Source organism: Protopterus annectens, chromosome 4.part0 (assembly GCF_019279795.1).
Source record: "Protopterus annectens isolate FY-2018-M chromosome 4.part0, PAN1.0, whole genome shotgun sequence".
Lineage (NCBI taxonomy): Eukaryota > Metazoa > Chordata > Ceratodontiformes > Protopteridae > Protopterus > Protopterus annectens.
The window spans coordinates 913,327,876-913,354,294 of NC_056733.1; the positions used below are offsets into that span (position 1 = coordinate 913,327,876).

Here is a 26,419-nt window from a genome sequence, read left to right on the forward strand (position 1 = left end):
CACAGACTCTTGCGCCTGGGTTTTGTTTCAGACCACAATCCCATGCGCTCCATTCCGACATGTTGTGCGTCCTCCCTTGCAATTTAGTAACTATAGCAACGCCATAATTGCGAGGGGAGACGAAAATAGCTTGAGCTCGTGTACGCGCGCCACACCTATGTTTTCGGTTATTGACTACCGCTCGTAAACTGATTGGCCGCGTGCATTGTATGTGCTCGAGCTGCACAGGGAACAGAACGAAGCTTTTGCGTCCTGCTTGGCACAGCACAAATTCTTTCACTACTGAGAAGAGGAAAAAACACCAATCTACTGTAAATGATGGCAGCGTTTGGTAGGGGAGCTGGTCGAGGAGGTGGTACAAATGATGGGCGAGTTTACGTGGGAAATCTACCAAGTAGCGTTCGAGAAAAAGACCTTGAGGATCTGTTTTTTAGGTATGGTCGCATTCGTAGCGTCGATATTAAAAATCAACGAGGGGTTATTCCTTTCGCTTTTGTAGAGTTTGAGGACCCCAGGTAAGACGGCCACGTAGTTATTCATATTTAATGAATACTGGGGTTTAGTCTTTACAGACAACGTGCTATCGATTGCATTTGTAAAGGCCAAACTTCTTTGTATGGAAAGGAAATGGTGATGATAATCTGGTATGATGATTTATTATTACTTTGAAATATATGCACGTGGTCTTTAAGCAAGAGTTTGAATAGGAGGATGGTTTGACTGGTGACTGCGAGGTTCTCTCCCCTTTTTAAAGTAACTGTTTATAATATATTTGACACTTATTTGTGGCATGCATTTTAGTTAACGTGCGCGCCCTGGTAATCCGCTTAAATCTTATCCGAAGCGACTGCTATTACCCAGCATGCCTTGAGGGTCTTGACTGCTGTATATCCGGAGGAAGTCTGTTGATTTCTAGCGCTATTGCGCGCGGAGCAAAGGTGGTTGTTCGGGTTTTCGAGTTTTGATTGACTGATTTATCTGTGCCGCGTGTTGTCCTAGGAGTATTTTGCTTTGTTTTTCCTTTCGATCTGTATTATGTCCGGGTACAGAGGTGGTTTGTCTCGTGGGGAGCCCGATGGTCGCGTGTACGTTGGGAACCTGCCAAATGATGTTCGCGACAAAGACCTTGAGGACTTATTTTACCGTTACGGTCGCATTTTGAGTGTAGACGTTAAGAAGCCCCGGGGTGTTACTCCATTTGCTTTTATAGAGTTCGAGGACCACAGGTGAGGAGCGCCGATATTTGCGGATGCTTTTGGAGAAAGTTTGGGGGTGCGTTACCCCCCCCCCCCCCAGACTGCTCTAGCGCCATCTGTGTGACGCGGGGAAGGTGTGCATTTTCAAGAACAAAGCCCGCCTTTCGGTTTTCAATGAGAAAAATGTCGGAAGGGGGTCCCTGATATAATATTGAACTGGGTTTGCCCTACCCCGGTATATTTTGACCGTTTTAAGTTTGGATGATTGTTGGAGTGGTAGGAACCGTAGGTACGGCTTCCTGAATCCCTCGACCCCACATATACACGTTTAGAATCAGAGGGGGGTGCGCCTTGGTTTTTATTATTGAATGTGGAAGGGGATATCTTACGACACCACGTGTTTTACCATGGAGAGCATATAGGGGAACACCCGGGTCCTCTGTTAATTGTTATGGAGCGTTTTGTAGTTCTGCCTGTACCGCTTGTACTGATGGATTTTATCACCCGGGGTTTCTCACTTTTTCCCTTCCGTCATTTTTCAGATTACGTCCTCGGGCTGTGTTGGCCCCCGAGAGAGACTTGCTGCTTCTCCTGTGTTAAATGTATTGCTTAGTGTTGGGCAATGGTAACCACTTTCGTTAGATGATGGCTCCCACTTTTAATGATATTCGAGGCTTCTGTTTTTACGTTTGGTGGCAGAGTTTGGTACTGACAGTGAATGTATATTGATTCTAAGAATTAAAGCCAATTACCATGCAGATCTACAAACAGTCGATCTCTGTCCCTGTAGGCAACAAAGTCTCGGATTCTTTTACAGACTGAAAAGTAGGATTCCTGCTATGGATGCATATATTTCAAATTTCTGTGGCTAGGTGGGGTTTAGCCATGGCATCAGAGAACTTCCCAAAGTCTTTAGTCCAGTTTAGCTGTTATCGGTTTCTCATTAAAACCTCTTGGCAGATCCTGAGGGTAGAAGTTCTAGTCTACATAACTCCAGATTAAATCTAATGTACTTGCTGCTGGGTTCAGCCATACTTGACATGTTGAATTGTGCTTCCCAGTTCACTAATTCAGGTAAATGAGCTTTGACACTGGCGATGCTGACTAGCTCTACTGCTACAGGTATAGCAGTTATAAATGTCTGCCTAAGTGCAGAGCTTCACTAATGTAAAGATTGAAGTTGCTAACGTTCCCCTCGGCAAGGCTTTCAGAAATTCTTTGGCCGTGTTTTTTAATGTGACCGAAGTGGGCATGTATCCCTTGTGGTTATCCCTTTAAGAATAACTGGGGTCATAATTTGAGGGGACCCATACATGGAATAAAATTGTAGGAACTACCTCTGCCCGTTAGTAATATGGAGGCAGTCCTGTGGTAAACTTTCCCATCTGTAGATTTAAGTACCATTTTGAAATGGACAGGCAAACTGTGGATAGTGTTTAATGGCAGAAAATTCAGAGCAGATCAACAACCCCCCCCCAAGTACATTATTGTATTGTGAAAAAAGCTGAAGCTGAACCATTCACAATGCTGAAACCCACAATGTATTACACAATTGTGGACATACATACACCACATAGCACACACCATTCCACCCACCACATAGCACACACACCATTCCACCCACAGCACACAGATTACACAACCCTAGATTACATATAAGCAGTGGGTGGGTGGGGCTGTGCCCCCACACCCTACTTACATATACTTGCTTCAAGATCGCACCAAAAAACCCTCACCATTGCGTTCTCCACTTCGCGCGCACCACATGAACACCAACACTCATGCTTGCACCTCCCTACTCTTACCCACACACACATTGTACAAAATCACCCGCTCACTGCAATTTCAGACATCATACCAGCCAAACACTACATGCAACGTACCGGAAATGCATAAGTGTATATTAAAGATATTCAAATTTGTTCTTGTGCACTTTTGGCATTCTGAATTTCAACTTCATGGTCTCGGAATGCTGAAATTCGGTATTTCAGCCTTTCGAGATTATGAAGTGAAACCAGTATGTTAGACCACCTGGGGAAACATTGGCACATTACTGGAATTTCTCCTTCCTGATTGAGGAGCTGACACACCCTGGAATTTGCACCCATAATACAGAAGTACTTATTCATTTCTGTGGGGTGGATATCTAAATTATGGGCCCTGATGTGTCTACCTTGTTTTTGTTTTGTGGTATGAGTTTTGGAGCCGTACTTTCTCATACCAATAGTGGCCGGTAAATTTACTTTAAAGCATATACTATTCATTCCCTGTGTTTTTTCTAAAATTAAAAGGGGTGATTTACGTTGTCCTTTGCAAACTTTGTATGTTTCCAGAGAACAGGTTTTGCTAATGCTGAATTCCAGTTCTGGCACTTATCCATCCACCCTTTTTATCCTGATGAAACAATACTGTTGTGCAAGTTAATCAGTGTCGTGGGGTCCTTGGTGCTACACGCACAATGCTTGTGCGGTGTAGCCATAATTTTTTCTTTGTAGGTGACTGGCAGCCATGTGTGCTTATGTTGGACACTGAGTGCTTACTATGTTGTGTAGTAAGTCTGATTTTGTGCATTTTACTGAAGATTACAAAAACATTACACAGTCATTCTCTGGTGCCATTTCTAAAGGTCAGGGTGAATAGCCTGTCTGGTAAGTGTCCCCGCTGCTTTTTCACTTGGGGGCAGGTAAGTTTCCAGAAGAAGGGCTAGCTTATTACTCCTGCTGGCTGTACTTTTGGTTCAGTCATACCCAATTGGTTCAACACACGTACTACAGGAAAAGGTTTGTTTTCAGAGAACTTTCTATTGCCATCTCAGTTAAAAAGGTGGTGCTTGACTCTATTGAAACTGGTTGCCATTGCCTTACATTGTATGGAAACTTTGTTTCAGTACTTTGCTTTTTGATTTAAGTTTGTATTTTTCCAACCAGAAGAAATTTGTATTATGAAACCAATTTTTCAAAGTTAAGATGCAGTTTTAGTTTTGTGGGGATTTAAGTGGCCTGCTGTATTTTCAAAAGGGAACTTGACTGTCAGAAAATATCTGAACCACACTTGTGTAAGGTGGAGCATTTTAGTGCAGATTTTCCTTGTATGGTCAGGTATCATTTGAGCAGCCTTGTGTTTAAGTCTCTGGGTTGAAGTTCCTTCTTGGAAATGTTTGTATTGCACAAGTGCTGTGGTTCCTAGTAGTCCAGAAACTGGCTACAGACCCAGTGCCTCAGTGTTACCCTTTGCTTTGCTTCATGGTGATGCAGAGTTTTTCTCCATCAGTCTATGGTAAGTTAGTGGGCAGGCTGTGTTACATGCCAGCCTAGGGATCCTCTACTGTTTTGTGGAGAGAACTCTGGGGAAGGGGTTAAACTGCTTTTGAAAGTTAATTTGTTCATCCAGTTATCCATCTACAATGATGACCTCGTTGGACTGTGCTTTTTTTTTTTTCTGCCTTTTGAAGACAAGTGTTCTCTCGGACTCTAGACTTAAAAGCTACCTGTACGTCTGGAGTGGAATACCTTGTGCTTTTTTCCATTAGCCATATAACGTACTGTCCTGCACTAATGATTTGCATTTTGACCCTTACAGAGATGCCGAGGATGCTGTGTTCGGAAGGAATGGATACGACTTTGGAGACTGTCGACTACGTGTGGAGTTCCCGCGCTCCGTCAGGGGCCGAGGAGGTGGGATGGGTGGCTCGCGGGGGAGGTTTGGCCCTCCTTCGCGTCGCTCTGATTTCAGAGTTATTGTCACAGGTAAGATATGGCCACAAGAGAATTCTGAGGTACTACTGGAGAACTGGACGGAACTACCATTTGCTAAAATGGGAAGGACCATCATGTGAACCAATGCAGTGCATAACTGCAGGGTATGAAGGATTTAATGCCTTGAGTAGGAGTCTTTGCTGGACCTCTTGGACCCCTGGGGTGGGATGTTAACTTCTGGACCCTTTTGGATCCGCAGTAATGGAAGTACTGGAAACCTGGGGTGGGAAAATCTCTTAACCTGGAAATCTTTAGGATGGGAAGTCTTAATCTGGATCCTTTTTGGGAATCTGCTGTACTGGAAATCTTGGAGACCTGGGTTAGTTTATACCATACTTGGAGGCTTGTATTTCTCTCGTTTGGAGTAGCTGGACCTAAACAGGAAAGTGTAGCAGGATTTACTGGATCTCTTTAGGAGTGTCTGCTGTCTTATGAGTTTTTGGAGTTCGGTGTAGTATATTGAAAAGCCTTGGATGCCAGTAGTGGTTACCCAAGTCGTTCTGAGAAGGTTAACTTGTTTTCTAGTTAAGGGAAGTGAGCCTAAGGATCTGGTCTAGTAAGCTTTGTTACAGAAAAGAGTGTTTTGGGAAGTGATTGGAATGGATGCAACTCTGCTTTGGAGAACAAATGAGTTCTGAAGTTCTTCTGGAATGTGATTTCCGTTGACTCGTATTGAACAGTTAATGCTACTTTATTAGCGCCATCTCGGTGGGACCTGCAGCTGAGGATGGGCAACATTTTCTGTGGCTTCTTTGAACCAGTAAGCTAATATTTTGATCACTGTATATGACTGTCTCAAGTTACCCGAAGTCAAGTGGAAGGCACTTGTAGTCTGAAGAGATCCCATTGGGCTGGAAAACTTCAGCATGTCTTGACTTGAGGTTTAAGCATATACAGCGTGAGGATCAGTCATTTAAGCTCTGGTTTGCGGTTAAAACAAAATGCATGCTGAATAGACTACTTTTGCTATTTGGATTTGTATGCATTTCTGCACGTTCTGTGAACCTGGCTTAACCACAGTGGAGTCCTCTTTCTGCAGATGTCCGTTATTATAGATCGTGTTCTTGATGTCTTGGATGGGTAGTGAAACACTGGACTCGTGCAGAATGCAGAAATCTGAACCGTCTCCATTTTATTGATAAGTTGGTTCAAAACGTGGAGATCGTGTCGTTTAAAGTTTTGTGGAAGCTTTCTTTTGCTAAGTCAACTGGTAGTCCTAGAACAAGCTGACTTATGGATGGAATGTACTGGTGCATCCCCATTGTAGGGATATTGAGCAGTAACGTCTCTCTTGGAAGCTTGACATTGAGCTCTCGTGAGCAGCTCCTTTTATTCTCAACTCCTGTGGTACTGGCAGCATATCAGTGCAGCTTCTGTGATTGTCAAACCAACTCTGACTTTGAGTTGTTGGTATATTTTGCATTTCCGTTATGCAGTGGCTGAATTTGTACTTGGTGGTTGATGGCAGCATGAGATGGTGACCATTGATTTTGGGATGACTATTGCCATATTTGAGTTTTTAACTTTCATGTATTTCTGTCATTTTTTACAAAGAACTGCATTTTGTGCAGAGTGCATCTCTTAAGGAACAATGGAAATCCCTGATTTGCACAACAAGGATGATGCAGCTTTGGTGGCATGTGGAGGAGGGGAGCTATGGCCTGTAGAGTTGGCCATTTTAGGGACTCTTGATTTGGAAATCTTGGACTTGGAATTTATAATGGTTAAAGTGAGGTGCATTGATGTATTGGTTGACGAGGTACTTGTGCCAATGTTAAGGTTTTTAGAGGAAATAATTCTGAGTATTTCTGACTTGAGACAATAAAGGAAGAAACTGCTGGCTGTTCAGAGTTTTTAATAGTGACTTGAATGCTGGAGGAGACTGCTGGGGAGGGACTTGGTGGCTGAGGTCAGCCTGTCTTGGGGGGGGGGGGGCAAACATTCATCCTAAGAGTGAAATATGGCTGCAAAGCATGTGTGTTATGTGCCGCTTGGGAAGATTAGAAGTCTGAGCCTTTTGAAAAGTTTGTCCTTGCTCGTGAACATGTAGAAGTATGGAAGTCGTGTCTGGAGGTGGAAGTTAACTTGACTAGTGGAAGAGCAGTCTGAAATTTTGACTTGTTTTGATTCACATGTTTGTTTCCCTGATGGTTCAGTGGTTCTGTGTGCTTATGGTATTTGGTCTTGGGTGATTAGGGAGCAAGACTCCATTGCCTGATCTTTTTGAAGGTCAGAGCTGGAATCTTTAGGACTTGCAGTTCGACTGTGAAATTGTAGTTTTATTGGCCATTTGGGTGGTAGTTCTATCCCATTCAGCTTTCTCTTCTCTTGCACTTGTGGCACTTCTCATTACCGAAGGCTTTGCGTCCAGGAAGAAAGAGGTAGTCATTTTTTTTCTCTCCTTTCATTAGACCAATTATAGAGTATAATGCCCCATTTGGCATGTACCTCACTAGACACCTGCAACAGTTTGAGGCGCCACAAGTATCTCGCCAAGAGGATCTTTAAGCTTGTCCTACACACTCGACTCCAACTATTTTGTCTCTTAATTCCAACTAAGATATTATCTCTGCTTGACTTAAAAGCCATGTCTGACCCAGCTCTGTTAGAAATCCCCCATGTAACGAAATCCCAGTCCCTCTGCACCACACACTCCAGGGACCTCAACCTTATTACCACAATCAGAATCAGGTTCATAACTAGACTGCCCGTGCTCTGGAATAGACTTCCCATACAAGTCAAGCAGATGACCTCAAGAGATCTTTGTGTATGGGAAATAGAAAGTTTGCCCCCGGGATCACTCCAGTAGCTCATCTTGATAGATGCACTGGGAAATGACAGGTGGCCCAATACCAGGGCACTTGAGGTTTGTAAAGGCATCAGGGCCATTATCCTAGTACCCACCTATGAAACCTTCTCTACTTTGGAGCCATGTGTCCTCCCATTGCTTGTGTGACTTTATCTGATTTCTCTCTTCCTAAACCTTTCTGGCCACTGCCTGGTGGATTCCTATAGTTATTGTGCAATTTTTTAAATGCCCTACTTAATTATCCCTTTTAGCAGTAGCTTCTGTTCAAGATTTAAAAACAACCAGCGTAGGTATCTTTACCTCTGTCTGTTCCCAATGCTTTGGTTTACTTGACAATTTCTTCCAGTAAATTCCATCCTCTCGTCTATTTTCTGTACCAGTGATTGCAGTCATCCACATCAGAATCTTTCTTGTGCTAGCTTGGTTCTTAATGGACTTTCTGCTAATTTCACTGTCTTACTCGTGCGATTTAACAATCTGCACCCAGAAATTCCACATTCCTTATTTCTTGAATTTTCTCCATTCTGCTTAATTATTCCTTTCCACTTCTGAGTTGTAGCTTTCTGCTTGTGTTGAGAATTAAATAGTTTGTGTATTCTTAGAACCACCTCATGTTGATAAACATCTTTCTGCTTCAGGAAATGTGAACTATCCACTGCCAAGTCATAAAAATCTTCGCTTGCTCTGCTTTCTCTGCCTCGAGACCCACCAACAGTGGAGATATTTTTGTTAAATTTTTACCTCCCTCTTTATCATTTTTATTAACTATATCAAATGTGTGCTTCTCAAATCTCATTAATATTTCAATTTTTGACAACACATTTGCCATTCTTTTAGCCCTTGTAGACAAATGTTTTTTTATAGTCTAGGTTTAAAATTGAAATGGGCTTGTATGAATCTGGTTCTGATGGGTATTTGGGTAATACAGCCACCACAACTTTTTTTTTCCCCCTAGGATGTTGGTGCATCCTCTCCTTTTAAAAGGACTATTAAACATTACCTTGCACGGCTTTCTCACTTTCTTCCCTCCCAGCTTCCAAACGTGCATGTGAATACCATCTGTTCCTGGTGAACTTCCTGTAGATTGGTTGTACACCACTATTTTTCTCATTTCATATCTCGGCTGATTATTGTGGAGGCTTATCTGCATTGATCATTGGTATATAAAGTCTTCGTAAATACTTCCACTTTGCTTTTTCTTGGCTTGCCCTATCCCTGCTTTATACAGTTTTTCATAAAATTTGTGGAACATTTCTCCTATAGATCTTGTTATAGGCCCTCTTAAGTTGTAAAAATGTTTTGTGCTTTGCTGTTAGAGTTGCAGTCTTTTTGAAGTTTTTTATATATATATATATATATATATATATATATATATATATATATATATATTTATAAAACATGCAATCGTACACAATCGTGTGCATAGAATTAAACTTCATTACTTAACTACCTCCCAGATGTGAACATTTGCTTGCTTTCAGAAGATGTCATCTTGCCTTGAAATGGGTTTGGTTTGGGTGTTGCACGTCTGTGCAACCCAAGGGAAAAATGTAGCCCTCTGCTGCATGCTTCTAAAGTCAAGCTGAAATGTGTATTGCTAAGGAAGACTTCATTATATTAATTCTCAAGTTTTCAGACTACTATGCAAACATTTAGGGGAGCACACAGCTGTAATATCTATAGTTTTTCACTTCCTCACCCATTTCAACAAACGTAAAATTTTAGTCTGTAAACTTAAATGTGCTTTTTTTGGCTAGGTTTACTATTGCTAGGACACCCCCCCCATGTTCTGTGTCCTTTGAGATTTAATTACATGAAGTGAGGTAAATGCATTTAAATTCCTTGCAAGTTTAATATTAAAGTTCACACTCTTTCTGCTTGAATGTAGTTGCTTGTAGTTTTGCATTTTCTTACCGTGCCACTGAAATCTTCCTGTTCATGTCAGTCTCCTATCTCCAGAGTGTGCTTCACTTCCAGTATACGCTCAGTTCTAGTCAACTCTTGTGGTGGTCTGACTTCCAAGCTTTTTCCTTTGGAACAGTGGAAAAGTTTCCCAGGCAAAGTTTCTCAGTGTACGTTGCAAGCAGGAGAGTCCTCTTCATGGCTCGCTTTTTGTATTTCCTTAACTTTTTCTGCATCAAAAAGTGGTTGGGCTGTCCAGGGAAAATTGTGAAGACAACTAGGTACAGTAGTTTGAATCCTAGCCTCAACGTTCGCTCATTTTTGGAGTAAATTATTCTTGTCTGCCTGGTGTGTGGTGAGTGAGTAATCCTACAGAAACAGTTTCCCAATTTGTAATACTCTGCCCTTTTGCCACAACTTAGTCAGGATACATTTTATGCTGGTAGGTTTCTCTTTACTAGTGTAGATCTAAGTTCCTTTCTCGTGAACAGGTTTGCAGCACGCATGCATTATGCCCTCTGGGGTTGGACCCCAAAGTACAATTAGTTTATTGCTTTTGAGTTGATTATACTCCCTCTCTGAGCAAATTTGACCTTTTCTTCTAGATTACTGGAAGTTGTCTTGGTCAAAGGTTGGAGCTTGAGCTGCTTTTTGCTGAATAGCTGCCGGATTCTTCCCAGTCAACGTTTTCTCCTTTTCTAGTTTATTTTTCTTTGACTTCCAGATTGTATACTTACAGCCATGAACTGAATTTTCCAAGAGTGATAGGGTTCCTGCTCCTTATCTTCCAGTATTTGAAGCCTTTTTTATTCATTCAACCTCTGATATTTGGGATTTATTAGCTTGTCCGTGTCTTTTAAAGCTGCTTCCTATTTTTTTTTTTCAGCTTGCGTTTTTCCCTTTCTGTGCTATGTTTAGTCGGCTGTGAGCACATTTGAGTTTTTGCTGGAGCTTGAACTGCTTTTTGCTAAACTGCTGAGGGATACTTTCCTGTTTGTCTTTCTTTTCTTGCCCCCTTTTTTTTCCCCCAGGCTGTTTTTGCTGACATCCAGACTAATTACTAGCCAGTCAGTAACTTGAGTGACAATACTTCTGGCCCTTGTCTTTAAACCCCCCCCCCCTATACACATACATATCTGAAGTTAACTGTTCATTAGTGTGCAGCAAGTTAACTGTTCATTAGTGTGCAGCTGTTTTGGAAGGTTTGTTTTGAGGTTTTGACAACATTTTCAGCATCTGTCCCCCCAGTTGATTAGGAGACATGTTCGCTAGTGTTGGAAACACTTGTGCTGTCCTCTGCTTTGATCTTGCAGTGTGCGGTAGTAATCCCCTGCTGCATACCAGGTCTGTCTTAACTGGAGTTGTGTGGGTTCGGGGGTCTGCTGCTCAAACATTTCTACTGGTCTTTCCATTTGGGTTTGGCACGGAATCCTTGTCTTCTGTGAAATTCTTTCCTCGGATAACACTGGTGTTTTGTTACCTTGAGTCTCAACACATGTTTCAACGCTTCTTTTCTGCTCCTTAAACTGTAGACATGAAATTTGTCGCTGCTGGCTGAAAGGCTTAAAGAACGAGCCCAATATGGAATCCGGTTGGGGTTGACTAGTGTCCTTTTGATACCTTTGTTTTGAGCGTAGGGAGTGTATATTGGCAGTTGGTGAGGGCACTAATCCAGTTTAGAAACTGGGATGGTGTGATGCCCATGTGATGAATGGTGAATGCAGGGCTGCGGGCATGTTTGGAAGGTGGTACCAGTTACCTGCCTAGTCTGCTCCCATTGGTTCTTGTGGTCCACTTCAGTTTTTTGTGATATATTTGGTAGGGTAGCTGCACCTCTGAGTCTAGCTACTTGGTGTTGTGACCCATGTTACATAAAATGCAGCTGAGAAGTCTGCCTGGATAGTTAAAATGCAGCTAAGTGCCCAAGTTTAAGCCTAGCCAGGTTCCTTTTTTGCTGTTAACCTCTTCTGTTTGGCTTTCAGTGTGGTATTTGATGATTTTATATTGTTCTGAGTTACTGGGAGCATGCCATAAATTGAGGACCCAAGCATTTTAAGTCCATTAGTAGTGCAGGGGGACAGTCCTTGGATAATTTTTTTTCCCCCGTCCATAGATCCAGTTTGCACTTGAATATGTATGGGGTGAAATTTGTTTTATGTGGATGGAGTCTGTTCCATTGCAGCGGTATCCTATGAGATTTACTTGTACGTGCAAAATATTTTGATGCTGCAGAAGAGGTTTAGATCTCTAGTCAGAGGAGCTGTGAGAATTTTGGGGGTGGACCTTCATTTCTGAGGAGACCAGTCTTTTACCAAAAGAGTAATGGGTATGTTGTGATACTTCACAATTGGTACTTGGTGTTCCGCAGATAAAGATGTTTTTCATAAGTTAACTTGTCTGATTCCCTGTACCCCTCCCTTGGACTGTAGAAGTATGTACAAACTTTGATTTTAAAACTGTTTTCTAAGGTCAAAGGTAACTACTACTAAGTAGTGCATTTGGATGTGGTTTGATAGCCTTAGTCCTGCAGAACTTGGCAAAGATGTCCTAAAAGTGGGTTCCTCCAGAGCTGACTTGCATCAGTTGTATTCCTTTGTAATCTCTTGTATTGATTTCCTGTGTGTTGCTGGCAACTGCCAGTTTGTACTTTACTGGAAAGTGCTGCAGTGAGTGGATCTGTGAATTGAGGCTGAGGTGAGTGATACAGTTGCCATTTCCTTGCAGATGGTACAGGGCTGAGAGGTGTATAAAATCTCTTGGGGTGACCACTTGGTGGGGGGGGGCTTGTATTGGCAGCAATGGGTGGCTCCTAACATTGGTGCTGATTTGTCACTTGAACACATCTTGTGTTCAATAGTAAACAGGAAAGGGAGAATTGCTGTTTTTTTGGGGGGGCAGGCAGCAAAATACAATTTTTTTATAAAATCAAATGTAGTAGAGGAGTGGTACACACATCTCCCTAAATTGTAGTTGATGCATTGTTTTGGAACATAGTTTAAAAAAAAAAAGTTGCCAGTTTTTGGTCTGTGTGGGGCACAATCTTAAATTTGCAGCCAGACCTCTGCTGTGGGTTTGATTTATGGGTGTTTTGGATTGTGGGGGAGGAGGTTCTTGTACGTAAACACAAAAATGACGTTTCTTCTAGGTAAGCATTTGTGTAGAAATGTGCTTCAGGCCTCTGTTTAGTATCTGTTGCCTTGCATAGGAGTTGCTCAGTACCCTTTTTTTTTTCTAGTTTATGGGTGTGGCTTATGATTAGGCTGCTAGTTTCCCTGGTGCTGTAGGAATGGGTTGCATTGCACATAGTGGTTTCACAATCTGCCCATACATCACCTTAGACTTCTGATTTTCCTGGTCTGAACTTTGAGGTATATAAAAATATTTGCTATTGTATACGCTGTCTGCTTTCTCTGAGGAAAATGCTTGTGGCTTTTTACGGGTCAACTGTTCCTGTTTGTTATCCTTTATTTTGAGTAAAAGTAGGAGAACCTAAGGTATACAGTTAGTTGGCTTGGAGAAATGCTTAATGAAACCAGTCTGCATCCATGGGTTTTGGTTTGTTGAAATGAATAGGTTCATAGGTTCATACTAGGCTATCTGCCCGAGGGCATTTATAAGCCTAGCCCATTGTTTTGTGGCTTACGCCACCCCTTTAGTATGGGGAACTATACCCATTATTTTGCTGTGCCTCTGTCGAGCAGTGACACTGAGGTAATTCCTGGGGTATATCTGCGATCTCCCATCCATTGGTCAAGATTTCTCTTGAACAAGGCCAGCGAGGTGCTCTGCCTCACATGTACCGGGATTTTGTTCCACAGCATAGGGAGTCTTTGGGTGATGAATCTATCTCTCCAGCATGTCCTATTAATAGCCGTGTCGAGGTTTAAGTCTCCGCCCTTGTGGCTCTGATGGATCTAGATTTTTTTGAGGTGAAGCATATTCATCAAATCTGGGTTTGACATGGCCTTGTATGTTAGGCAAAGGTCACCTCTGAGCAAGCGGTGGCGACTGAATAGAGCTGGAGTTCTTTCAGTCGGGCAGCATAGGACAGATTGAGACCCTTTATCCTTTTGGTGAGGAACTTTTGTGGCCTCTCCAGCTGCTGCAAGTGTCGGGTCAGATACATTCCGAATGGGGCATTGTACTCAATCATTGGTCTGATGAGTGATGAGTAAAGGGAGACTATGACCTCCCTTGATCTAGATGAGAATCCCTTCATGATAAGGTGGGCAATGTAGAAGGACTTCCTAACTACTTTAGCTACATGGGTGTCGAATGACAGACTACTATCAACCTGGGTCCCCAGGTCCCTGATAACTTCTTCTGTGCTCAGTGGATTGCCACCTATTTGGTAGCTAGGGGTAACCTTGTTTTTCCCGAAGGGTATGACTATGCATTTTTGGCATTTAACTTTAGGCCGTGGCTCTGGCACCAGTTATCCGTTTCTGTGAGACCCTTCTGAAGGATATCTGTGTCAGATGTGTTTTCTACTATGGCCCAGTTTGCAGTCATCTGCAAACTTTGTCAGCCATAACCCTCCTGTGTTTGCTTGTACTTGGAAAAGTAGATGCCAAACAAGAGTGGGCCCAGGACTGAGCCCTGTGGGACACCACTTGTGACAGGCTTTGAGTCTGACATGGCGCCAGCAACTCTGACCCTGTGGGTTCTGTCACTCAGCCAGTTTGCAACCCATCTTGTGATGTATGGGTTAACATTTAAGCTGATGAGTTTTTCAATGATACCCGAGTGGGGTATTGTATCGAAGGCCTTAGCCAGATCGAGGTAGGCTGTATGGACTGCCTTTCCCTCATCAATGGCTTTGGTGACTGTTTGAAAAAGTCAACCAAGTTTAAAAGGCATGATCTGCCTTTGACAAAGCCAAACTGGGTTGGATCCAAAGTCTGCAAATTCCCTATGTCTTTATTTATGAGGTCCATTATGATCCTCTCCATGGCTTTGCAGATAAGGCTTGTCAAGCTAATGGGCGGTAATTTCCAGGGTCTGTGGAGGCACCGCCTTTGTGAAGTGGGACCACAGTTGCAGTGCGCCACTCCTGGAGTGCGTATCCAGAGGTAAGACTTTGATTAAACAGCTGTCCTAGCTGTGGGTTTAATTCCTCATTGAGTTCGTGGAGCACACAGCCGGGGACACCATCGGGTCCCATGGATGCTGTGTTTTTGCTTTGGAGAGAGCAGTTCTCACTTGGGCTGGAGATGTTTGGGGGCTGCACTGATTTGGTATAGATATCTGTCCTTTTGGGGGGGGGGAGAAGTTTGCACTGAACCTGTCAGGCAGTATGTTGGCAATGTCTGTAGGATCAGTAATCTTCACATCATTTTGAACTAGTTCTGAGCATATCTGGGAGTTTCCTCCTAGGTTTCTAACATAGCTAAAGAAGGCCTTATGATTGTCTTTTGAGTCTTTAGCTATTTTTCTCTCAAATTTGCTTTGGATGATTTTATGAGAGCTCTTAGTTTTTACTTATAGTGATCAAGGGTGTCTTACCTTTTAAGGATTTTGCTCTATCTTGTAGTAGCTTCCTCCTTTTGTTGTAGAGTTTGTTTATGGCTGGGGTCCACCAGACTGGGCGCTTGCCTTTGGTACAAAGAGTCTTTGTTTTGCTTGGGATTGCCTTATCCATGCAGTCCTGCAGGTGCTGGTAGAAGGCGTTTGTAAGTGATTCAGCGGCTTGAGTATTGTTTTCCGGCTCGGGGGCCTGAAAGGAGACCACACTAGTCTTTAGAAGTGTGAAGTCGGCTTTTGAGAAGTTCTTTACTGTGGTCTTTTTATTTCAGGTGGGGGTGGGATGAGGACCTCCAGCGAGATTAGTTTGTGATCTGATCTCACCAGTGAGGGGTATACTTCGGTGTTGAACATTGTGCTCCCATGTTCGTGATGATGAGATCAAGTATGTTATCTCCTCTTGTGGGGATGGTGACTAGTTGTTCCATGGCATTTGAGTTTATGAATTCCAGGAACTTTTGGGCTAGGGTGTTTGGGCTTGAGTAGTGTTCCCAGTCTATATTAGGGTAATTGAAGTCACCTAGTATGATGGTGTTTGGTGATACATTTATCCCCTCTAGTGTTTTCAGGAAGGCCATGTGAGTTTCCTGAGTTTGTGAGGGTGGCCTGTAACATGCTACAATTTGCAGAGCAGTCTTGCCTATGGTTAATTGCACCTGGATGGTCTCCGATGCATCATGCGTTGCCACCAGTCTTGAGGTGTGGGTGTCCTTGATGAATATGGATACCCCCCCTCCTTTCTTGGTATTGTCCGGATTTTGGGGGCGGAATGCATGATATGAGGTAAAACCTGATAGCACTGGGGTGCTCTCAGGAGCCTTGAACCAGGTTTCTGTCACAGCACAAACATCGATGTTCTCCATACTGAGAAGGGCCTCGAGTGCGTGCATTTTGAGATTTAGACTTCTGGCATTGAGCAGCATTACCCTTAGTTTTTTCCTTTTTGTGTTCTAGGGTGGTAGGTTTAGAATTTGAGCCTTGCCTAAAAAGGCACTATGGGGTGGCAAGAGCCTTTGCCAATATCCGAATCCCAGGGTGACAGGTGCAAGCCGTCCCTTGAAGCAGCGTGGCTTGTCCAGCATGTCATCCCAGGCAGACAGATACTGGATCCCCTTTGAATGACACCAGTGTTTAAGCCAATTGTTAAAGCTGATCATCTTATCTCTGTATTGTGGCATCATTCTTGGTGAAGGTAGGATACTGCTCAAGGTCAGGGTCATACCTGCCTGGGCTACATAATCAGAGAGCTCCTCAATGTCTCTTTTCATGTAGTCCAAGGAGGTGCGTCTCAGGTCGTTTACACCAGCGTGGACAATGACTGAGTCATATTTGTACCTGCTGTTGAGAGACCTGAGTGCTTGCGTTATGTGGCGGATTCTAGCGCCCGACAGGCAGCTTACTGTGACCTTCTCCTTACTCAGTCTGGTGAGCGGGACATCAGTGTGTCTGACTATGGAGTCACCAATGACTAGTGTGTCTGGCATTGTGTTTTGCCTTAAGGGCTGTGACTGTTTGACACTCTGACTGTGAGGTCTATGTGTTGCGGGTGTTGTGTTCTGAGGTGGTGGTTGTTTGGGTGTCTGCTTTGGTGGCCTCTGCTGTTTTGGTAGATTTTTGATCAGAGCCTCGAGTATGTCTTTGTGTGTTTATGTGTATGATTTGAGGTTGTAATGGTACTATGTGAGACTGGGTCTATAGTGTGTGTGGTAACCTTCTCCTCCTGACTGGTCTTGCCAGTCCTATGTTGAGAGAGCTCAGCCTCCAGTTTGGCCGTATAGTTGCATCTCTCGCATGTATTTGTGTTTTGTGGGAGGAGGAAAGGGTTGTCTGTGTACATGAGGCAATTGAAACATTGCCTCAATATTCCCAGGTTCACCAGCTGAGCAGGAGAGGACACTAGCAACTGATCCCTCGACATGCTAGAAGGGTAGACGAAAAACTTTAAAAAAGATTCGGGGACGTGGGTGACCGAGAAATGGGGTTGGCGTTTTGGGATACTATCTATGACAAGAGTGCCGTATCAAGGTAATAAGTACTGTAGGAGCAAGTGCTAGGTTTAATAGATAGAGAATAGTCTACTTGGAGTCAAGTAGAGTTGATCTTTTAGTTATAGGATACGCTGATTTGATCAGTAGTATAGTTCGAGGAAGGTAGTTTTAAGGGAAAATTTGAAGAGTGGACTTTAGGTAGCCCGAATAGTTTAAACCTGCTTAACCGGCACTGCCCTAGTGTGCAACAGTGGCAGCTCCGCTAAATCGCTCTAAATCAGCTAACTTGGCGTTTTATACCAGGGGCTGGAAAAAGCTAGAAACTGGCCCAAAACGACCAATAAACTACTAGTTACTGGCTGAAACCTCACAAAACTGGACAAAAGGCAGCTCAATGCTTCCCACTCCCACTGGTAAGCAAGGTAGCTTCCTTCCCCAAATAAGGCAAGGAAACAGTACACAGGAACTACAACCAAAGCCCAGGAATCAGCAACTCTGAAACTGGACTAAACTAGTAAAGCAGGAAAGCAAGGTAGCTTCCTTCCCCAAATAAGGCAAGGAAACAGTACACAGGAACTACAACCAAAGCCCAGGAATCAGCAACTCTGAAACTGGACTAAACTAGTAAAGCAGGAAAAACAAGAGATATTTTTTTCTTTTTTTTCACAAAACAGGCAGAAACAGGTACAGCAAACACTTATAAATGCTATGAATCAGCTACTACAGCTTACACAGAAGAATTTGCTACAAATACAGTCAAATAGTAACAAACAAGGATTCCAAGTGCAATATTAAGTTAAATGCAGTAAAACAGCTTCAATGTAACAGAAAGGCAGGTGAAATACAGTTGCTAGGTATTCAGATGTGGAAAGCAACAAAAATATACTTAGTATCAAGAAAAGTCGCTTATTCAGCTCTCTGCAGCCTGGATTACTCTGCTGGCCCACGTGGAGTCTGTGCTGAGTAGGTACAAGCTGAAAGTTTTATACCAGGGGCTGGAAAAGCTAGAAACTGGCCCAAACGACCAATAAACTACTAGTTACTGGCTGAAACCTCACAAAACTGGACAAAAGGCAGCTCAATGCTTCCCACTCCCACTGGTAAGCAAGGTAGCTTCCCTTCCCCCAAATAAGGCAAGGAAACAGTACACAGGAACTATAACCAAAGCCCAGGAATCAGCAACTCTGAAACTGGACTAAACTAGTAAAGCAGGAAAGCAAGGTAGCTTCCCTTCCCCCAAATAAGGCAAGGAAACAGTACACAGGAACTACAACCAAAGCCCAGGAATCAGCAACTCTGAAACTGGACTAAACTAGTAAAGCAGGAAAAACAAGAGATATTTTTGAAAACAAGTGCAATGGGAGTGCTCTGTGGTTCCAGTGACTTCAGAAAGTTTTTCAGAAGTGAAATACTATGTTTGTTTAGATGGAAGGTGAATGCTAGCTAAGATCTGCAGTGTAGTGCCTGATGCTGCTACCCTTTGGGGGGGGGGGGTGACTGCTAAATCCTGACTGATCGTTAAACCTTTTTAACGTGTTAGGAGTGAATATAGAATAGGCTGTTATTGAGAACTGCAGTTAATGAACAGTGTGGTGAGGCATTGGACTTCTGTGGATATGTAGAGATTGTGTATAGGACAATTAAGGTAGTCCTTTCTTTGGACATTTCTGCTGTTGGTATTGAACAGGAGTGAAATGTTGCCTGATTTGTCTACTGTAGTTACCCATGGGTGATTTGCATTTTGTAACTAGTAGAATTGATTTGGGCCCTTAGAAATTCCGATTTTAAATGGAGGCCCCATTTGCCTGAGGTGGTAGTGGCTCAGGTGGATGTAAAAGATTCCATGGCACATATTGAATGTGATTAGAGGAGCCTCCCCAGTACTCTGGCCAGATGTCCTGTATTCATTATGCATGCAACCTCTGGTCTCGCCTGAAGATGCCTTTTCTGACTGGGTTAGTCCCACTAAACCTCTGAAATATGACTATGATTTGGGCTTTGGTATATTTTGAGTTTTGCAGTGATACCGGTGTTTTCTTGTAGCACTGGTGTGCATTTCCCATATTGGCAGATGGGGGGTGTACTGGGCAGTTTTCAGTGTTCTTGTGCAGTTGTGCTGGTTATGCTGACAGATTACCATTGCAGCATAGCACAGCTAGTTTCACAAGTTTCACTCGTTGCTCATGTTTCCCCTGAAGCTGGTACAGGCGAACTTCTCTGTTTAGGGGGTTTGGTACACAGTCCAGAACATTTGTGTCTAATTAGTGTTTCTTCCTAATTTGTATGTTTGGTGGTTTGTGCTGTGTGCATGGTTTTAACCTCCTTTATAGGAAGCTGTTGTGTTTTAATTATTAAAAGGTGGTGCTGGTTTGTGATGAGTCAGAGTGCAGAAACATGTGCACATGGAGGACACTTAGCACTTAAGTTTTAATGTCTTGTCAGGTCTCTGTTACTTGTCCTGAATTCTAAAAATGTGGAAGCAGGGGAAAGGTTCTTTATTGCATCACATTACAGTGACAAAGGTGCATATTAATAGAAGCTATAGTAATTTGCGTTTCTGTGGTGTGAATTTTTTTTTGTGCATGCTGTGGACTATCAGTACTAGAGTTAAGGATGGATCTGATATTTGCAGTGTTTTGTAAGCTTCCCTGGTACCTTGTCTTAATGTAGGCCTCAAACTTTTGAGTACATGTAAGATTTTCATTCTGCTGTGGTACGACGCTCATTTGTTATGGGAAGGTTAATCCTTTAAAAGATGGCAAGAGTTAAACCATGTTTGTTGTGGCTGGGTGGTAATGGCAATTGTCAGTATAAGTAAAGTATGTGGCTCCCACACACACAGTTAATGCTGTTAAATTCTTCAGCATTCTTGATGCTCTTTCATAAGTTTGGACTTTGAACTTTGCATATGAAATAGCAATTCTGCGTCGCTGGGGGGTAGTACTGAGGATTTGTCACCTAGATTGGTTTTACGAGAGAGTCTGTCTTACTGGGTGTTTTTGAGTTTCTTAGATGTCTCTCTAACGAGACATGTGGGTTTCAGTAGAGGTCTGTGATTACCAAGATTTAAAATGTGAGGTTTATTAAAATTAGTTATGCTTTAGTTATGCTGTCTCTTGTACTGGGAGCCAGTTGAACTGTAGTAGATGGCCAAGAGGGAAAAATAAACTTTGGTGTTCATAGAATGGAAAATTTGGGAGATGTGGCCTGTATTCCAGTTTAGGGAATGGGATATATATATATATATATTTTGCTAGAAAGTTTCGTGTTTTTGAGGTGTGCTGCTGCAAAGCTTTAATTGACCCAATACCCTGACTACTATGAAGCTATTGTGGTTAAGAGAATGGGGGTCTAATTTTATGTGCCCCAATATTGGTATGACTGTCTTCCCTGTTTGTAGGGAGATGTGCTGGTGCTTTTGGGAGATCCAAACATTGTGCTAAATTAAGGATTGCTTTCAAGGTTTGCATTCCAATTCCAGATGGGTGTTTGTGTGAGAGTATTAGGGGAGATTAGATTTAATGATTAGGTTGCCTAGTTTAAATTACACATAACAACTGTCAAATGTTTTGAGGTGCCCTCCTCCCCAGACAGATGCTTGGTATTTTTGGGTGTGGCTAGTTTTTGTCAGCCATTTGACTTCAGGAAAGTGTATTGTACTTGCGTTTTATTTTTAAGGGTGTTCAGTCAGCTTTAGTGGTAGAAGTGGACCCATTTAACCACAGATTGGCAAAAAAACAAGTACAAGCTAAAATCTGCCCATTTGGATTGTCACCCTTTGACAGCAACTGCACTCAGCAGAAATTGTAAGCTTTGGCATAAATCGTGTAGTCCTTCATAGCAATGTGCACCTGTTGATTAATGTGGATGTCAAACCTGTAATGTGTTAGACTTCTGTCTTAGCAGTGTCCAGCCTCAACCTACTATATGTCTAGTACTTGGATGAGATGTGTGTGTAGTGTGCCTTTTCTCTGCCACTTCAGTTTTTTGTTGCTGGATCCCTCAAAATGCACTGTAAAATGCTAATATCTTTACAGCTGTTGCATAAATAACGTTATAGTTACTAGGATAGTGATGAATTTATAAAGTTTGTGTTGGTATCATTCATGTAATTGTACAAAAGTCAAATGTTAGAGGAGCCTCCCAACTTAAGTTGAAATCCATATATTCCCTAAAAGCAAGGTAGCAGTCTTGGACAGGCTCCTGATTGCTGCACAAATAACACCCCAAATAAACTACTTTGCCATTAAGTTTGGATCAGTCTTGCCCTATATTTTTAGAATTGTCTTGTTGGTTACAAACATGCACAGGGTGTGCTTTTGGAGAGACTGGTTTTGCCTCCTTTTCTAGTGTTGCTAAGCTGTGCAGCCCCCACAATTGCTCCATTTGACTTGCTCATGGCTGATAAGCAGCCATTGTCAGATTTCAAGCTTTATGTAGGTGGATGGTTCATGTTCTGATCTAAGTTAATAAGATGTGACTAATTTTATATTGGCAAGAGTTGATTGAACTTTGAGTATTGGGTTTAGTTTAGAACCATACTAATGGTATCTTGATTCTTCAGGTCTTCCTCCATCTGGTAGTTGGCAGGACCTGAAAGATCACATGCGAGAAGCAGGTGATGTGTGCTACGCTGATGTACAGAAGGATGGCACGGGGGTCGTGGAGTTTCTGCGAAAGGAGGATATGGATTATGCCGTCCGCAAACTAGATGACTCCAAATTCCGATCCCATGAGGTTGGTTTTATGTTTCTGGTTTAATGTGCATAAGATACTAATTTTTGTTTAGCTACTGCACATCTGGTACTTTTTTAAGAACATGTTTTGGTGGTGGTATTCTAGCCCTTTGGGCAGTCTTGGAGCATATATAATCTATCTTGGGCAGCTCCTGGAAACGAGCTACCCAAGGTGTTCCATGTTTTAATTCATTTATTTCTAAAGTCTGTGTACTTTCTGCAAGACTTTGATCATCTTGAATTTTTATGGTTTTATTCTCAAGTCAAATCCTAGGTATGGAGAATTGGCATGTTGAAAAAATATATAAGTGAATGCTCACTGCACAGCTAAAACCAGTGAAAGTCTAGATATATTATATTGGGTTGGGGAGGAACTCTGCATCACATGGATGGGGAGCCTGTTCCATAGATGAGGTAATCTCTGGGATACATCTCTATCTCTCCAGCTGGTCCTGTTTATATCACAGGCGAGGTTTAAGTCTTTAGAACTGGTAATTCTGGTACTTTGTTTTGTAGATATGCAAGAGGTCCATTAGAGTGGGGTCTGACAATGCCCTCTATCCCAGGTATAGAGTTCTCCTCAAAAGCCTGTAGTAGAAAGAATGCAGGGATAGGGTCTTGAAGTGGTCTGCGTAACACACCCTCTGTCCTTTAGTAAGGAACCTCTGGACGTTTGGATATGCCTGGTTAGGCATATAACAAAGGGGGCGTAGTCCTTGGACTTGGATGCCATGCCTTTAAGTTGCACAACATGCTCTGTAGTGTTGCAAGGGATTTGGGGGTATGCTCTAGGCTTAATGTCCCAGAGGCAGGCTAGCCTAGTACTTGCCTGTGAAAATATGGGTAGCCTACAACTTGCATTGCATCACTACTGGGACTAGACATTTTAACATGTACAGAGAGCTGGCAATGTGATGCAGGCTAAAACTATCTTGGAAACCTCTTGAAGTTACTTGATATTGGAGTCAATAGCTCAGACACTTGCTAATAAGTACTATCCTTCTGTCAATCTGAAGGATCAACATTTTGAACGTTGTCTTCCCAGAGAGGATGAGATGAAATGTCCAGAACTGGTCTCCAGGAATTGTTCTCTGGAACCCGAACTGTACTGGAATAAGGTCTGATGTGTGCTAATATGCTCTGACCCATGTCTACAATGTATTTGTCTGATTTGGGTGGGTGAGAGGAAGATTCCCCTGAAAGGAAGTGACTTCTGTCCATTGCAAACCTAAACTCTCCAGAATAACCTTCAGGACCCATTTGTCTGCAACAGTCCATGGCCAAATAAGGGAACATTTAGTTTCTTTGAAAGACAACCTGTCTACTTGCTACATTCTCCCAAAAGTGAACATCTTGCTGGCCCTGAGCCAGTGAATTCCTCTGTTGGGGAACCTTTTTTTCCCCAGTCACCAAGCTCCTTCAACTCTACATGCTGCTTAGCATTGTTGACTGGTCCTCTCTAACCTGATTCATCTGCACTGTACTTTTCTTGTACAATACTTTATTCCAGTACAGGGTTTGGCACAAGTAAGATCAGAAATGTTGAGAGCAAGAGATGCTTTTTGGAAGATCTGGAAACGCCCAACTTTGGCACTCTTCTAAACGTTAAAAAGAAGTTGAATTGCCACCATGGCCAAAACCACTTCCGTGAGACAGATACCCTTCACACCTGGACCAGTTTTGTTGGAAAGAAACCATCAGATCTCTGGTTCATCTGATCTCTGGTTCTATCTCATCTCTTTTGCTAAAAGTTATGCCTGTCTTCTGCAGCCATAACATAACATTACAGATTTACTTTCTGTACACCATCCCACTTCTAAAAGATTACCTTACTGCGTTATATCCCCTTGATTTCTTGTCACAACATTCTCAAAACATCTTGGGAGTAACCGTAAAACATGTCAATCATACTACAGAAACCAGTGCCACTGTTCTTCAGACTTCCCTCTGAGTTGGATAGCTGTTGAAGTTGGCCAAACCAGTTGCTCACATTTTTCAGCTTTTCTTTTTGACCACAGCATCTGTCCCTACTGCAGTCAGACTTGTCCATTCCACTATCAAAAATTCTCTTTTCCAGAAAGCCAGAATTACAGGCCCCTCATCTGTCCTGTTACAAAAATGCTTTGAAAAGCTACTATGCAACTAACTAAACCATACTGGTTGCTATGGATTTGTGATGTGGTGTGTGGCTTTCATAATTCTTTAAGCACATTTTCAGCTCTCCTAATGCTGCCTGATTCCTTGTATTTAATGATGGTAATATAACAGCATGCTTAATGGACGTGACCAGGGCCTCTGAAATGAAATTGTGCCACTCATCTTAAACTAGTTGGGCTCAACTTTGGCCTCATTACTTTACTTCTGTCAGAATTGTCTGCATGATGGAGCTTTGCAGGTATTCTGCAGTAATTCTTCATTGGCCTGCTAAAAGTAGGGGTCCTACTGTGCTCTCAGTGACCTGTTTGAGATTCATAGTCTTAATCCTGTTACTAGGTTGCAGTATTTGTCTACGTAATTAGTAAGAACTGCAAACTAAGACTTCAAGTTGAAATTGATCTTATTCTAATGGACTTCTGATCCACCACAAAACTAATATATCTAAAGAATTTACCCATTTTTTTTCCATAACTGTTTCCAAAGGTAACAATTTCTAACAGTACTGAGAAAAAGTAATCTAGGTCTAGTCTTTGACCCTTCTAACATTTACTGTGCGTGTTACCTTTGTAATCAGTAGTGCCAAATCCCGATCTAGAATAGACTCCCGTTCCTAGTCTTGCTCAGCATACTCTGTCAGCATTCCTCTTTTTTTTGTCTGATCTGTCAATCCGTTGCTGCATTGTGCTTAAAAATGCCAAATGGATGGCAGTGACTGCTAATTTTTCTGCAAGTACACTAATTTATACACTTGGAAAACTAGGCTCTTGGACACCAACTTGTTCTAATCCTATAACGGACTTTCCACTTCGTCAGCACCTTCATTTGGTCCTCTTCAAACGCAGTCTGGACGATTGGATGGGTGGTTGAAAATTCACCCTGGGAGTTCTACCTGTGTCCCTCTTGGACAGGAGCAATAGGTGCTGATCATGGAAATAAGAGAACTTGACTAAGCTTGTAAGGGTCACCCTGGCCTGGCCAGATTCAAAACAGTTTTACTAGCTGAAAGCTGTGTAGACTGGGACCTGATGCTTGGAATCACTTGCCTATAGAATCCAAAAATTGGGCATCTAAGACTTTAAGAAAAAACGCATTCTTTGTGAACACGAGTGCAAAATATTGAAGCAAATTAACTTTTTTATACAATTTTGTAAATGGTATGTTGTAAAATACTGGGAATAGAACAGTCTTGTTCTGTGATTTGATTCTGGGTTGTGACTGGAGGGTCATTTGACCAGTTCCCACACCTGGTCATCGGGTAGTACTTTAGAACAGTTTCTGCTGGTTTTATAGAATGTCCTACAGCTGCTGGTATGACTGTTTTAAAATACTTTTTGAAAACTTTGAGGCTTGTAATGGGGCTTGGGAGTTGCTGCACATGTCTTGACCAGGTGGTTTGCCTAAAGTAAGAGCCGATTTTATTGTTCCTGTAATGATTTAGTGTATGAGGCCGTTCATGTGAAGAATGTGATGTTAGGAATGCATGGGAGATTACTACAGAGATGCAATATACCATGATTTTAAACTTTGTAGCAGTTATCTACTTTTCAGCTTTTTGAGTATAAAATCAATTTATGAAAGTGTAGCAGTTCTGTATTTTTTCCTGCTAACATATTTCCTTTACTAATTCCTCCAGGGAGAGACTAGCTACATCCGTGTCCAGCCTGACAGAGTAGCAGCTTACTTGCGTTCTAGGTCTAGATCTCCTTCAAGAAACCGTTGGTCACCATATGCAAGCAGAGGATCACCCCGTTATTCTCCTCCACCAAGATTATACCGATAAAGTTTCCTGAACCAGTGATTCATTGTGCTTGTCCTTCTGTGGAATTTGATATTGATTTTTTTAAAACATTTTTAAGACTTGCCACATCTTTAGACTGCTTTGTAAAAATGGGAAGGGGGGGGGTGAAAATAATGGATGCACTCTTTGGCCTTTTATTGGAATAGAAAGTTTGAAATGCATTAATGTTGTATACAAATTTGCTCAGTGTCTCTCTGGATGGTGTACTCTACCTGACCTAGTGAAGGTTGTTGATGTGTTTACATCTCTAGCACAACAGTTCCTGTCAATTGTATGTTTGGAGGGGGTGGGGTTGGATAGTGCTGTAAGTCCATAAACAATATTGTCAAGTGGCCTCTAGACATGTAGAAGGTGGTAGAATGATGCTGTAAAGTTTTTTTTTTTTTGTGGTGGTGGTTTTACTTATGAATTTAACTTCAGTTTTTTATTTTATATATATTTTTTTGCATACAGGCATCTTGGCACAACACTACCAAGTGTAACTTGTCCAGTGTTCCTCTTCATACTTGATTATGCCCTTTTTCTGTAGGAAATAAACTACGGATTTCATACTGA

At 42.3% G+C, this 26,419-nt stretch overlaps 1 protein-coding gene across 3 annotated transcripts; it reads left to right on the forward strand.

Moving 5' to 3' along the window:
- The first annotated feature begins 107 nt into the window (after nt 1-107).
- SRSF9 (serine and arginine rich splicing factor 9) lies at nt 108-26,419 on the forward strand. 3 transcript variants are annotated; one of them, XM_044068876.1, is made up of 4 exons: nt 108-515; nt 4,776-4,942; nt 21,738-21,910; nt 25,700-26,419. In XM_044068876.1, exons 1-4 carry the CDS (start codon nt 316-318, stop codon nt 25,844-25,846), a joined length of 687 nt encoding a protein of 228 aa, XP_043924811.1. In that variant the 5' UTR covers nt 108-315; the 3' UTR covers nt 25,847-26,419. The 3 variants fall into 3 exon arrangements, with proteins under 3 accessions (XP_043924811.1, XP_043924813.1, XP_043924812.1); XM_044068878.1 differs by having other exon boundaries at nt 108-434; XM_044068877.1 differs by lacking the exon at nt 108-515 and adding an exon at nt 945-1,226.